Source organism: Python bivittatus, unplaced genomic scaffold, assembly GCF_059951505.1.
Source record: "Python bivittatus isolate LINGU-HERP-01145 unplaced genomic scaffold, Pbiv_v1 ctg000700_np1212, whole genome shotgun sequence".
NCBI classification, from domain to species: Eukaryota; Metazoa; Chordata; class Lepidosauria; order Squamata; family Pythonidae; genus Python; species Python bivittatus.
In genome coordinates, this window is record NW_028277098.1 from 50904531 (window position 1) to 50918449 (window position 13919).

General features: G+C 39.3%; 1 protein-coding gene across 1 annotated transcript in view; it reads left to right on the top strand.

The window, feature by feature from the left end:
- ERI3 (ERI1 exoribonuclease family member 3) overlaps window positions 1-13919 on the top strand; it is a 285277-nt gene that overhangs the window by 69494 nt on the left and 201864 nt on the right. The window contains exon 5 of the mRNA XM_088154304.1: window positions 4800-4891. Within this exon, the coding sequence (XP_088010430.1) occupies window positions 4800-4891 (92 nt within the window). The remainder of the gene's footprint in view (window positions 1-4799; window positions 4892-13919) is intronic.

The following is a 13919-nucleotide window of genomic DNA, read 5'->3' on the forward strand; positions in this document are numbered from 1 at the left end:
TGTACTTTCTTTTTCACACGACTGTATGTACTGTATTGCCAACTATCAAGCAAAATATTATCTTTTGTGAGATATTTCCATTCCTTCTAATTTGTCAGAGAGCAAAAGACAAATAGTCCAAGTTTTTCAAATAGAAGCAGTAGGTTTTGCCAAGTAGGAATTAAATATGGTTCGTCATGCAACTGACTTGGCAGCCAAAGTTACAGCATCTTCTGTTGCCTTGTATTACCATGCCTAGCTCTGCTCCATTGGAATGGCACTAGAGGCTAAATCTAGAATTGAGAATCTTCTATTTGATGAGGACGGATTATTATGCAGTAAAACTGATGACACCTGGGACATGGTACAGAAGCTTTGTAAAACTTGTAAAACAAATGGGGCTGCAGTAAAACTGCTTTGTCCCTTCCAGCTACTGTCCACAGTTCTGCTCATGTCTTGACCAAAGTCTACCCAGTCTTTCAAATAGAAAGAGCATACCATTTCTTGCTCAGGGATTTCTGCTGGTTGTTGGGACTACCTAAAAACACAGCACTGCACATACATATGTACAAGCCTAAAGGCTCCAAATGGCATCTTTGATCTTGATGGTTCTGTCTACTGAGGTTTGAGATTTTCCTTGCTTGCTTTTAAGATCAAGAGACGTCTAGAGTGCTGCTGGAGGAAGATGAGGGATGAATTTGACTGGACACAAGTTAGAGCCGCTATTAAGACCTACCTCGTGGCGATAAGAGCAGCAAAACGTCATTTCCCCACTCTTATTGCATCTGCAAAGTGCTGCCCAGCAGCCCTGTTTAGGGTTACCTGGACCCTCCTGGGTAAGGGGGGCTCGAAGGTTTACCTTCAGGGCTGCACAGAGGAATTTGCTGAATATCTGGCAGACAGAATCTTGGAGGCCAGGCATGGTGCAGGTCCTTTGGAGATGCCCGGGGAACATACTTGCCTGGTTATCTGGGAACAGTTTGATCCTATTGGGCCTGAGGAAGTGGACAGGTCCTTGGGTCTGTAAGTGCTACCACCTGTGTGTTAGATCCATGTCCTTCCTGGTTGGTTAAGACCACCCAGGAGGTGTCATATGGGGTGGGTTTGAGTGATGGTTAATTCATCCTTGAGGGGGGTGTTTCTGGCTCCTTTCAAAGAGGCTCTGGTTAGCCCTTTCCTCAAGAAACCATTGCTCAACCCCACTGTTCTGGACAATTTTTGTCCAGTCTCTCACCTTCCCTTTTTGGGGAAAGTAATAGAGAAGGTGATGGCACTGCAGCTCCAGAGGATCCTGGATGAAACGGATTATCTAGACCTCTTCCAGTCAGGTTTCAGGCCTGCGTATGGGACAGAAACAGCATTGGTCACATTTTTAGATGAACTCTGGCGGGACCGGGATGGGGATAGTGCATCCATCCTGGTTCTTCTTGACCTCTCGGCGGCTTTCAGTACCATTGACCATGGTATTCTTTTGGGTTGGCTGCAGGAGTGGAGAGTGTGGCGGCACAGTCTTGTGCTGGTTCACCTCCTTCCTCCAAGGCTGGTCCCAATCGGTGTTGATAGGAAGTGAGAGGTCCAGCCCGCGGCCCCTGCTTTGCAGGGTGCTGCAGGACTCAGTACTCTCTCCACTCCTTTTTAACATCTACATGAAGCCGCTGGGTGAAATCATTTGTCACCATGGAACGAGGAATGATCAGTATACTCAATTATACATCTCCGTCCCAAGTGAATTAATAGAAGCTGTGGATGTTCTTTCATGGTGCCTGGAGGCTGAGGAGGTCTGGATGGGGAACCCTGATAAGATGGAGTGTCTGTGGATTTGGGGCTCTTTCGTATCTGGGATCTTACCACTTTTGGTTCTGGATGGGGTTGCACTGCCCCAGACAGACCTGGTACGCAGTTTGGGGGTCCTCCTGGACTCACGACTCCTGCTCAAGGAGCAGGTGGCAGTCATGGCTAGGAGGGCCTTTGCTCAACTCCGTGTTGTGCTCCAGGTGTGCCTTTTCCTGGACTGGGGAGCTCTTCTCTCGGTCACTCATGCCCTGGTCATCTCCCGTATGGACTATTGCAACGGGCTCTACATGGGGCTACCCTTGAAAAGTGTCTGGAAGTTCCAACTGGTGCAGAATGCCGCGGCGTGAGCAGTTATGGGCGCCTCTAGGGCTTCACATGTAACACCTCTGCTGCATAAGCTGCATTGGGTGCCAGTTTGCTTCCAGGTCCAATTCAAGGTGTTGGTTAAAAGCCCTACATAGCATGGGCCCAGATTACCTGAGGAACCATCTTGTTCCAGTCACATCGCCCCATCCTACCTGGTCTGGCAGGAAGGGCATGTTATGGACCCCATCGGCTAAAGAATTCTGACTGGTGGGGTCTAGGAGGAGAGCCTTTTCTGCTGTCACCCCTGCCCTATGGAACATCTTGCCCCCTGAGGTGAGATTGGCCCCCAATCTCCTGGCCTTCTGGCAGAGTGTTAAGACCTGGCTGTGCCACCTAGCGTGAGGATCTAATGGGGGCTCGTAGCACTGGGGATGGTTGGTGGTTTAAGGACACTTCCTCCATCTCTTCTCTCTCTATTTTTTGTAAAGTTTTTTTTACTGATTTTATTGGCTTTTCATTTGTAAGCTGCCTAGAATCACTTATACAGTGAGATGGGCAGCATATAAATTTGATAAATAAATAAATAACAATGAGACTCTCTTCCTGCTCCACATTTCCAAGTATAAGAAGGTTTAGGTATTGCAGAGAATTAGAAAGCATACAAGAAGTTCTCCATCTAACAATCCCCAGGAATCCTGCTATTTATATATATGAATCCCAAAGTGAATCCTTGGTCACTTTGTCCCTCAGTGTGGCCACTTGCTTCCTTGCCTTAAAAGTTTCTGCCATCTGTCTTTTGTTTACAAAATGGTTTTCTCTGGTGTGAGAATCCAGGATTCCCTCCTCACCAGCTTCAACCCCTCCAAATGATAAGACTAGTTGATAGCTTTATCTTAGCAAAGTCTGGATAGATATTTGTAGGGGCTGCTTTAATTTGGATTCCTACCCTGATCAGGGTATTGAACTTCATGGTCTAAACAATGTCTTCCAACTCAATCCAATTATAAGAAATTTGACTATCTTGTAAAACTTTAGTTAATGTTTGTATCTTATCATATTTTAGGATGTAAGGATGGAGCTATATTTCCCCTGAAAATTTAGAATTACAGTTTGCATTATTTCTGGATTTGATCTTGACCATGAGTGCCTATGTTTTCATGGTGGTAAGGAGTGTATTTTCACAATTAAGGCTAGTAACAATTGCATTTGTTTCTGGAGGTATCAAGCTAGGCATAGTATGTATTTGGAATTCTGAGAAGATAGAGTCAGTGTTGTGACTAAATGATTGCCAGGGAAAGGTTGCCTATTTATGAAATAGTTGCTATGGTGGGTTCACAACATAGATATTTGGCATAAAGTAAACTGGTCAGATTCCTCCCCCTATCTCCTCCAGTACCTCAGGATGCTGTCCATCAGCTTTCCTGTGTTGTTTTTTTGGGCAGGTGGATACATGTTCAAACAAGTCACAAGGCTGCAATCGCCCATCTTTTTATTTTCTAAATGCCTATAGGAGTACATGGTGCTCAGATATAAATAAAGATGATGCTAAAGACTGGCACCTTTCTTTGTAGCATGCAGCTTCCTGTTCTATTATTATTAATATTTTTCAAATTAAGAGTTCCAGCAAACTATTATAGTAATGGGGGACAAAGGATCTGGTGAGTAATGGGGGACAGAAAACGAAGGGTTGTCCATAGTTACTCTGATGCCGATAAGCAAAATTTTGCCTATCTCTGGGCTATGATAGGCCTGCCTAAAATTCTGTACATTAGGCTGCCTTTCAAAAATGTTTAGAAATGTAATATATATTGCAAGTATATCTAATATATTTGCAAATCAGGCTATTGACTGAGACTATGAAGCATGTGACTGCCTTATTAATATAGATGCCCTGGTACTGGTCTATCTACAGGCAAAGTTCAAGATCCTGGTTCTGATTTATAAAGTCATATGGATTTTTGGACTTGGCCATATGAGAAACCCTATTGTTCTTTCCAAACTTAAGAAATCTACCTGGATTCTAAACTCATGGGAGGCACATTTTCTGAAGATGTGAGAATGAACCTTATTGGGCTGCATCGAGGGAGGTCAAGCTCCCAACCTGTTACCCTTTTGCCATGAGGCAAATAGGTTTTCAATTAAACAGAAGTATTTGGTGAGCAGGGTGCTATCTTCTTTATTAGTATTGTATTTATAACTTAGTTTTATTTTATTGTTAGCCACTATGACTATAGTTCATTAGTGGTAGAAAGACTTGAGTACAAAATGAATAATAAAGGAAGAATTGTTGTTAGGAAGGTATTTATTTGGATTGCTTTTGTCACTGCTGCTGTGTGGCTGATTAGGCTAGCTCATTTGGAATCTGAACATGATTTTATAAATAATTACTTATTAGGATGTTGAAACAGGGTCAGGGCACACAGGAAATGGCCAAGCAATATTAATTTTCAACAGTTGTTCTGTAAGCAGAAATGTGATGCCTGATAAAAATCACCACTTCACTGGCTGCTTGATGTCTCCTATTGGAAATCTTCAAAGATCCAAGCTTACCTTCATAGAAATGAGAAGGGGAACAGGATGAGATGGAAGCAGGGAGGCAGCTGTACTGGATAAGATCACAATTTTCTTCTCTTGCGATTGTGAGGCTTATCAGCATTTAACTGTTGCATCTCTTTTCCGTGTCTCTGAAAGTTCATCTCCTTTCTGTCTGTTTCTTTCAGAGAGTTGATGAGTGGATGGCAAAGGAAGGCCTTTTGGATCCCACGGTCAAGTCTATTTTTGTTACCTGTGGTGATTGGGACTTGAAAGTAATGTAAGTATGGGACAGAGGATTAGGTATTCATATTCTGATGATTTTTGCCGACTGCCAGGTTTTCTTCCTCACTGGAATATCCATGTACTTCTTACTTTGGGGATGTGTCCGAATGGTATATTACTGATGCGTGCAGCCACTTGTAATGTCAGTTCTGACTTTGCTGCATTACTCCTCTATCTACTAACATGTAACCATATTAGAAGCACAATAACAAAGGGCCTTGGCATTTACCTTTTGCTTGTCCAAATATATAAATGGCATAGAACAACCCCCCCATTTGATACATTTCTACTTCAGGCTTTTCTACTTTTGAATATATTCTCTCTAAATATTCAGGATGTGTGATATTGGCAAGAACAATTTCTACTGAGCATATTTCAGATTAAGAGAATTTGATCTTGAATATCAAGAAAAGTTTTGTTTCACAACTTAAACCAAACATGTAACTTGTTCCCATGGTCAGTTTTTGGATTAGAGAACTGGAAAGCAACTAACTTATTACCTTGTCTTAAAAAAGGTATTGGAGGAGATCCGGGAAATTATAGGCTGGTTTGCTTAAAATCTGTTTTCAATAAAATGATGAAATAGATATAAAAAAAGAGAGAATTGAAAGCAAGACGAGCATAGGTCTTCAAGCAGGATGTGTAGCTTTGTGGCTCACACTAGATGAGCTAGAGCAGTTAGGGGACTGTTAATATTCATCTTTGTTTTCTACATGCATTTTCATTTAAGTGGCACAAAAGTCTTGATTCCAGATTCAGAAAATGCTATGAAAATGGCTCATTTATTCCTTCTTTCCATTTATCTTTTTATACAACAGCTTCAGAGGCTGATGATTAGGCTGATTCCTGAGCATTGCTGGTGCCAAGTAGAAAATTCATGATCTTGTGATTCCAGCTTCTCAGAAGTAAGAAATTCAGCTACCTGTTAGTGAACAGCTTGTCACTTTATTGCAGATTGGATGTATCAGCCTTAGTGGTATCACATCCGATTAGCTATATGTCAGAGACCATGTCTTGGCTTGAATGAGAGAGGGTTTGCTGCCAATCCCGACTTGTCTCATTTCCCCGTTTACTTTTATCCATCACTACAAAAGCTGAGGTTCCCCCTTAACTAATTAAGTTTGCATGTGTTTAGACACATTGCCAAATAAGATTTAGCAAAGCAGAACTGAGCTACATCTCTTTTCAGATGGGATTGATGCAGAGCTCGTAGACTGCCTCCAAGATCAAAGAAATGCAGAGGGTTGGATCTGCAGCATGTATAGTGTGTACTTCTCAGTGTAAAGCTAACCTGTAGAGGAACTAGCCATTATACCTTTACTGCACAAAGTATTAACTCCTGTTTCATTTATGATGGAGAACTGTGAGTTGAAATCCAGATTTGAGAGTGGTGTGGCACAGGGTGCAGTAGTAAAATAAAGACAAAGACCAGGTATCAAATAAATTGCAAGCATAATTTGGCAAGGTTAACAGATATTAAACACATTTTTCAAATAAATTCTAGAGGAATAAAGTTATGTGCTTTTGAAAATACAGTGGGGCAAAAAAGTATTTAGTCAGCCACCAATTGTGCAAGTTCTCCCACTTAAAAAGATGAGAGAGGCCTGTAATTTTCATCATAGGTATACCTCAACTATGAGAGACAAAATGAGGAAAAAATTCCAGAAAATCACATTGTTTGATTTTTAAAGAATTTATTTGCAAATCATGGTGGAAAATAAGTATTTGGTCACCTACAAACAAGCAAAATGTCTGGCTCTCACAGACCTGTAACTACTTCTTTAAGAGGCTCCTCTGTCCTCCACTCGTTACCTGTAGTAATGGCACCTGTTTGACCTTGTTATCAGTATAAAAGACACCTGTCCACAACCTCAAACAGTCACACTCCAAACTCCACTATGGCCAAGACCAAAGAGCTGTCGAAGGACACCAGAAACAAAATTGTAGACCTGCACCAGGCTGGGAAGACTGAATCTGCAATAGGCAAGCAGCTTGGTGTGAAGAAATCAACTGTGGGAGCAATAATTAGAAAATGGAAGACATACAAGACCACTGATAATCTCCCTCGATCTGGGGCTCCACGCAAGATCTCACCCTGTGGGGTCAAAATGATCACAAGAACGGTGAGCAAAAATCCCAGAACCACACGGGGGGACCTAGTGAATGACCTGCAGAGAGCTGGGACCAAAGTAACAAAGGCTACCATCAGTAACACACTACGCCGCCAGGGACTCAAATCCTGCAGTGCCAGACGTGTCCCCCCGTTTAAGCCAGTACATGTCCGGGCCCGTCTGAAATTTGCTAGAGAGCATTTGGATGATCCAGAAGAGGATTGGGAGAATGTCATATGGTCAGATGAAACCAAAGTAGAACGTTTTGGTCTAAACTCAACTCGTTGTGTTTGGAGGAGAGAGAATGCTGAGTTGCATCCAAAGAACACCATACCTACTGTGAAGCATGGGGGTGGAAACATCATGCTTTGGGGCTGTTTTTCTGCCAAGGGACCAGGACGACTGATCCGTGTAAAGGAAAGAATGAATGGGGCCATGTATCGTGAGATTTTGAGTGAACACCTCCTTCCATCAGCAAGGGCATTGAAGATGAAACGTGGCTGGGTCTTTCAGCATGACAATGATCCCAAACACACCGCCCAGGCAACGAAGGAGTGGCTTCGTAAGAAGCATTTCAAGGTCCTGGAGTGGCCTAGCCAGTCTCCAGATCTCAACCCCATGGAAAACCTTTGGAGGGAGTTGAAAGTCTGTGTTGCCCAGCGACAGCCCCAAAACATCACTGCTCTAGAGGAGATCTGCATGGAGGAATGGGCCAAAATACCAGCAACAGTGTGTGAAAACCTTGTGAAGACTTACAGAAAACATTTGACCTCTGTCATTGCCAACAAAGGATATATAACAAAGTATTGAGATGAACTTTTGATATTGACCAAATACTTATTTTCCACCATGATTTGCAAATAAATTCTTTAAAAATCAGACAATGTGATTTTCTGGATTTTTTCCCCCATTTTGTCTCTCATAGTTGAGGTATACCTATGATGAAAATTACAGGCCTCTCTCATCTTTTTAAGTGGGATGGTGGCTGCACAATTGGTGGCTGACTAAATACTTTTTTGCCCCACTGTACATGTTCTATAGCTCAAGGAAGAACATTTGTTTACTTATCATTATCATTTGAAATAAATAGTATATGCAAGGAAGGGAGGAAAGGGTTGTCTATATTTTCAGTAGTGCCTGTTAATTTAGGGCAGATGTGTAGATATCTTGTGGCCAGTTTCTCTGTAGCCACTGATCTATTTTTTTGGGCAGTCACTAGAGCCACCAGAAATTGTACAGCTCTTTCTCATTAGGAAAAGTTAAAATTGTTATATACACCTTGTGTTTAAGCTTAACAAACACAATCTCCTATCTTTAGTGGTAATATTGGTAGAAAGATTGTCATGATAAAACAGCTAACAATGAAATTGTGCTGTGGTATAATATTATTTATTTATTGGATTTTTTTTTTTAGCCTATCTTTATTTTTGGTAAACTCAAGGCAGAGCATATACTTAAAGTTCCTGTCTCCTGTTTTCCCCATAACAACAACCCTTTGAGGTGGATTGGGCTGAGAGAGAGAGACTGGTCCAGAGTCACCCATCTGTTTCTCATGCCTAAGAGGGGACTGGAACTCTCAATCTCCTGGTTTCTAGCCTAGCACCTTATCCACTACACCAAACTGGCTCTCTATTAATAACCTAATTACCCAGGGGATAAAATAATTATTTCAAGGTAAAAGGTGTGAAAGGTTTTGGGAAATGTTGGCATTTCCTATACAGAAATAACAAGGCAGGCAAATGAATCTCACTGGTTGAGACACTTCAAAATACGGTGTTTCATTTCAAGAAACACCTTTTCTTCTTCACTGTACCCAATGAAGAGAGAATGTATTCTTGCTCTGGTAGGAAAGAACCTGGAAGGGCAAGACCAGGACTCTGAAACAAATCAAGAACTCGTGAAGGTGATGAAGTGATGACTCAGTATATTCATATCACTAAGCCAGTTGTCTTGCAGACATATTCTTAACTAACAGAACCTTGGAAACAGTTTTGAAGGCAAGTCTGGATACAGTGCAGGGCTGTGATCGCCATGGGAGGCTACTAAGGCATGGGTAACTGAAAGAAGGCTATTCTGTCCAGGAAATAATGTAGTTTGCTTACCGTTACATTATTTTGAGACACTTTAGAGACACTGTTCTTTGTTAGGGGTTGATGGCAGTTATAAGCATCTAGGCATTTTAAAAAAAAATCAGACTTTACTTTTTCCAAGGTGGTGTCATGAGCTTATCTAAAATTGGAAGTGTATTGCTGGGTGTATAGTTACCCCTCCCTTTTCACCATGACTGTAAAACTAGAATCAATAATGAGGTGCTGATTTTATATTCACTCTTTGCATTGGTGGATCAATGATTTTTCCCCTGATCAACATCGATTGGACTGGCAAAGGGGAGACAGCTCTTCCTTTCCTATTCACTACCCTTCTTTCCTTATTGAGATGCAGTATCTTTAACGAGGAAAAAGTTCCTGAGTGGAACATCACCTTTCTGAAGGCTTGTCCTGATAAAGGCATTTCACATCAACATATCTCATGTCAAATTTGGCAAATATGAGTCACTCATTCTAAAACCTTTCTCTACTAAAGAAAGAAAGAAGTCTTTGAACAGAAGAGGGAATGAACCATATCCCACAGCTTGAATACTTCATGACAGCAGTGGATCTAATGAGAGAAGTCCATTCTCTGGATATAAAATGTCCTCCATTTCCATTGGCAAAGAAATACTCTTAATTAAAGAAAAACTACCTGAAGCTATAGATAAGAGACACTACAGCTGCCAGGTTGAAATATATGATTTGGGATTCAGTCTTGTTAAGCTTATGAAACCTTAAGCCTAAGAACAAATGGGAAGGGGCTTGTTTTGGTGGGAACTATTTGAGAATGGAAAGCTGGGAAGCCATGCTTTAGAGGTTGTGTAAGAAGCACATCTTGGCAACCAATTTAGTGAGGGATTTACAGCAAAGTTGGAAGTATACTCATTGCTATAAGCAATCAGTTATATATCCCTTGTAACAACCACTGCATTATGCTTCCTTGTAGGACCAGAGGAGGGAATTGCAGCACAAAACGTGACTGAATGTTACCCCCTATATTTTGTCGCAAATTCTACCTTTTTCAAATAGTATGACTGGGGGGAGGGATATAGTATTATCTTCTGAAAGACAGCCATCCTCTGAGAAAAGAATTTGAATTCTCCTTTCTGATTGCTCTGTTTGTTACATTGTGTTACTTCCTGGAGATTGTCCTAACAGAAGAAGACCTAACTGTGGTCCGGAAGAATCAGAACTAGAGCATAGCTTTCACATTGAATTCTATGGAAACTGATACAGATGGCATTCTGATTGCCATATCTTGTCTTAAATCAAATATGGATTAGTCTTTTGTTTCAAGTTCAGGCATTTTATGTAAACCAACAGACAAGCCAGCAGTTAACCATTTTGAGTAAGCTGAGGAAGCTATGATTTTAGAACTTCAGCAGCTTATTCTCCAGCTTGTGTGAAGTTTATTATATGTCACCTTATTACGGTGTGATATTACAGTCCATACTCTCATACTGAAATTTAAATATCATCTTCTTAAATACTTGTTTCATTCCATATTTTGTTCATTCTTCCCATGATCACAACATGTATTTTACACAAAAGAGTGTGCATACCTTTGCATGCGCACAAGAAACTGGGTGTGATGTTGCAACTTGCATATATTACATGAGGATTTGTTCAAGTTTCAGTTCAGAATAAGAACCCAGGATAATTTAATAAGACAGTTATGAAGATTGATCAGACCATCAACTTCATATTTTATCTAAAGGTAATGGCCAGAAGCATGTTGTTGGTATATTTTCAAGTAGTGTATAATGGCAATGTTTTTTCTTTGTCTCCAGCATCTCGTCTCTGAAAATAACTACACTTTTGTATATTATATCAAATAGGTCTGCTAGTGAATATATTGCATGTATTCATACACAATTTTCTTAAAATGAGTTACACTTGTTACAATCATGCATTGAATAGCAGTGCATTTGTATAAAGAGATACTTCCTTTTTTTATTATTATACTATTTATCAAACTAAGCTTTTCTCTCTGAGCTGGATTCATTCTATAGTTTCCTTTGTATATAATTTTTATTAGGATTTTGATTACGATAGTAAAAGCTAATACAAACCAAACTTAAAGAAAAAAGAATAATAAGGAAGAAGAAAAAGTGGAAGAAAAAAAGAAAAGAAAAGAAGGAATATGATGAAGAAAAAGAAAAGAAATATATAAAGAAGTGACTTCCAACCTTCATTACAAGTATAGACAAATTTAGTAACTTTTCACCCCTATAAGGTTACATATTATAAGCAAATCCATAAAATATCTTTTCAATCCTGGTGTCAGCAAAAAGTCCATAAAGGTTGCCAGAACTTTGCAAATAAATGTCTTATTTTAACCTTGATCAAATAAATCAACTTTATATTCCTTCCTTTTACTTTAACAGTCTTAATTTTTAATTCATTCAAATATTATTGTAGGATTTGATTTCTCTTCAATTTTTCTTTATCCCATCACATAGACTTCTTCAAGGGTTTAACAAGCCTCTTTTGTAAATCCAATAAGAAAACATTTTCCAAGTCATTTTCTTGGTTTGTCATTTGTATTTTCCCTTTAATTTTTAAAATTTCAGCCAGTTTCTTTTATATATCCAATAAAGTGTCCTTTTCCAAATCATTCTCTTGGCCTGTTATTTGTAGTTCCACTTTTAGTACTTTGTCTGTCTAGGCATACAAAATTTCCTCTATCATTCCCTCATTGACATGTTTTGGACATAATCTATCATAGAATTAGAGATCATTACTGACACTGTTGATATTGTAGCTACTAATTTCTGGCTCCATTCTTCAAAGATCTCCTTTAATATTTCTAATGATGTTTTATGTAATTTTGTAATTAACTGACACTAGAAGCTGGCTTATATTTTTTCCCCTTCTATTTAGAATCTTTAGTCCCCTTTAGTGTCCAGTTTTTAAAATCATAAAGTTGCTTATCTTTGTTATGAGCCAGGATAGCCAAAATAAGTCTGTTTCCCACAAGAAGCTATTTATTTTTATAGTTAATTCCAAAATCTTATAGTAAAAGTCAATATTCCAAATTTAACTGGACCCTTAATCTGTTCGTAACTTTCTTAGATCAAAATCTTATTTAGTTTTGCTGTTTATTTCAAATTCTTTAAGTTCTTAAGCTAGTAAGTAATTTTTCTTTTGTTCAGTGTTGAAGCTAAACTCATCTGGCGACTTTTCAAACTTGTTATTCTGAAGTTCTCTAATTTTATTTATTATTTATTTATATTTCAAATTTAGTCACTGCCCATCTCACAAAGAAGTGCCTCTGGGTGGTTTACAGTAAAAACAACAAATACATATTAATTAAAATACAATAAAAATAGTATAAAAATACAGTAAAATACAATAAAAACCAAATACATACATTAATAATAATATCTTCCAAGGTGCTGCTGGTAGAAAAGAGCTTTAAGAGCTTAATAGCTTTAAGATGGTTAATAGGCAATTTTCAAAAGTGATTAGAAAGTGAGTCTTGCAAACTTAGTGTCCTTTAAAAGGCTCCACCACAGTTGCGAACAGGAAGGCTAATCCCTTTGTCTCCCAGCTTTCAAACCCATGGAAGACTGCTGGCCTGTGGTCTCCTCATGAGGAGCAGCTGTCTGGAGCACATGTGGTCAATCTCCCATCCTCTCCTTATCTAGGGAGGTTCCAAGGAACCAGTCTACTCACCAGTTCTTTGATCTTCACTGTAGTCATCAGCTTCACTTTCGCAGAGACGTCTTCAGTTTGCCATGCCTCCCCCAGAAGTCTGGTTAGTTCTATAGTTTCCCTGCTCAACTGAGGCAAATTACTCTTGTATTTCTTAGAGAGTCCCTGGAGGTAAAGCAGATTCTACTTGGAATTTAGGATATCTCCATTGACTAAAAGTTACCAAGACCTTGAAGTTTAGTATCCAATAGGGCTCTGCAGTGAAACAGATCTGGAAGGGAAAAGATGATTCAGAGCATTTATGGGCACATACATTGTACCCGTTGGCATTCCCTTAAACATATTTTTTCTAGTCTCTAGAAAAGACCCTCTTCCTTAAGGAGCTATATGCATGCCCATGCATGGATTAAATCACCTTATTCTCTCTGAATCCAAGTATTACACAGTGCTAGCAATTTTTATTGGTGTAGTAACTTTAAAAAAAAATTTTTAGGGGAAGTCTTATTTTGAAAAATCCATATTTTATCATAAAAGATGGGGAGCACTGGCTTATGTGAAACCAACAAAGATAGAATAGATTTGTGGGAGACGGCTGTTAGCCATGAGAAATAAATGTAATCTAGTCTGGGGGCAGTATGCTTCTGAATAAATGTTTGGGGTAATAGTGGCAGTGAGCTATTATTTTCATTCACTGCTTGTTACTTTTCCAAAACATCTGGCTCCCTGATAGTGATGTAAAATGCTGGCTTAGATGAACTTCTGGTCTGATAAAGAAAGCCTCTTGTGTATAGTTTAACAAGAACATGGATAAGTGGGTCAACCATCTGCAGGAAAAAAACTTACCTGCTATTTTTCATGCAGACAAGATCTAACTAATTTCTTCTTAGAAAACTACTTGTTCCAATGTTTTGTTTTGATAAGTGGTAAAAAGCAAGTGTTCTCACTTTCTAATACAGTGATAAAACATACTGGAATGGCTTGAAATGTTTATTGCTCTTACTGCATTTCTTGGGATTCACATTACTGAATCCTTAGTAATAAATTATTCTGTTACTTAATTTGATTTTACTGTTCTTAATGTTTCCTTACCCAAGTTTTATAAGAAGAGTTGATTGTATCATATTAAGAACAGCTCAGGGATAACTAGAAAATCAAAAATTATTGT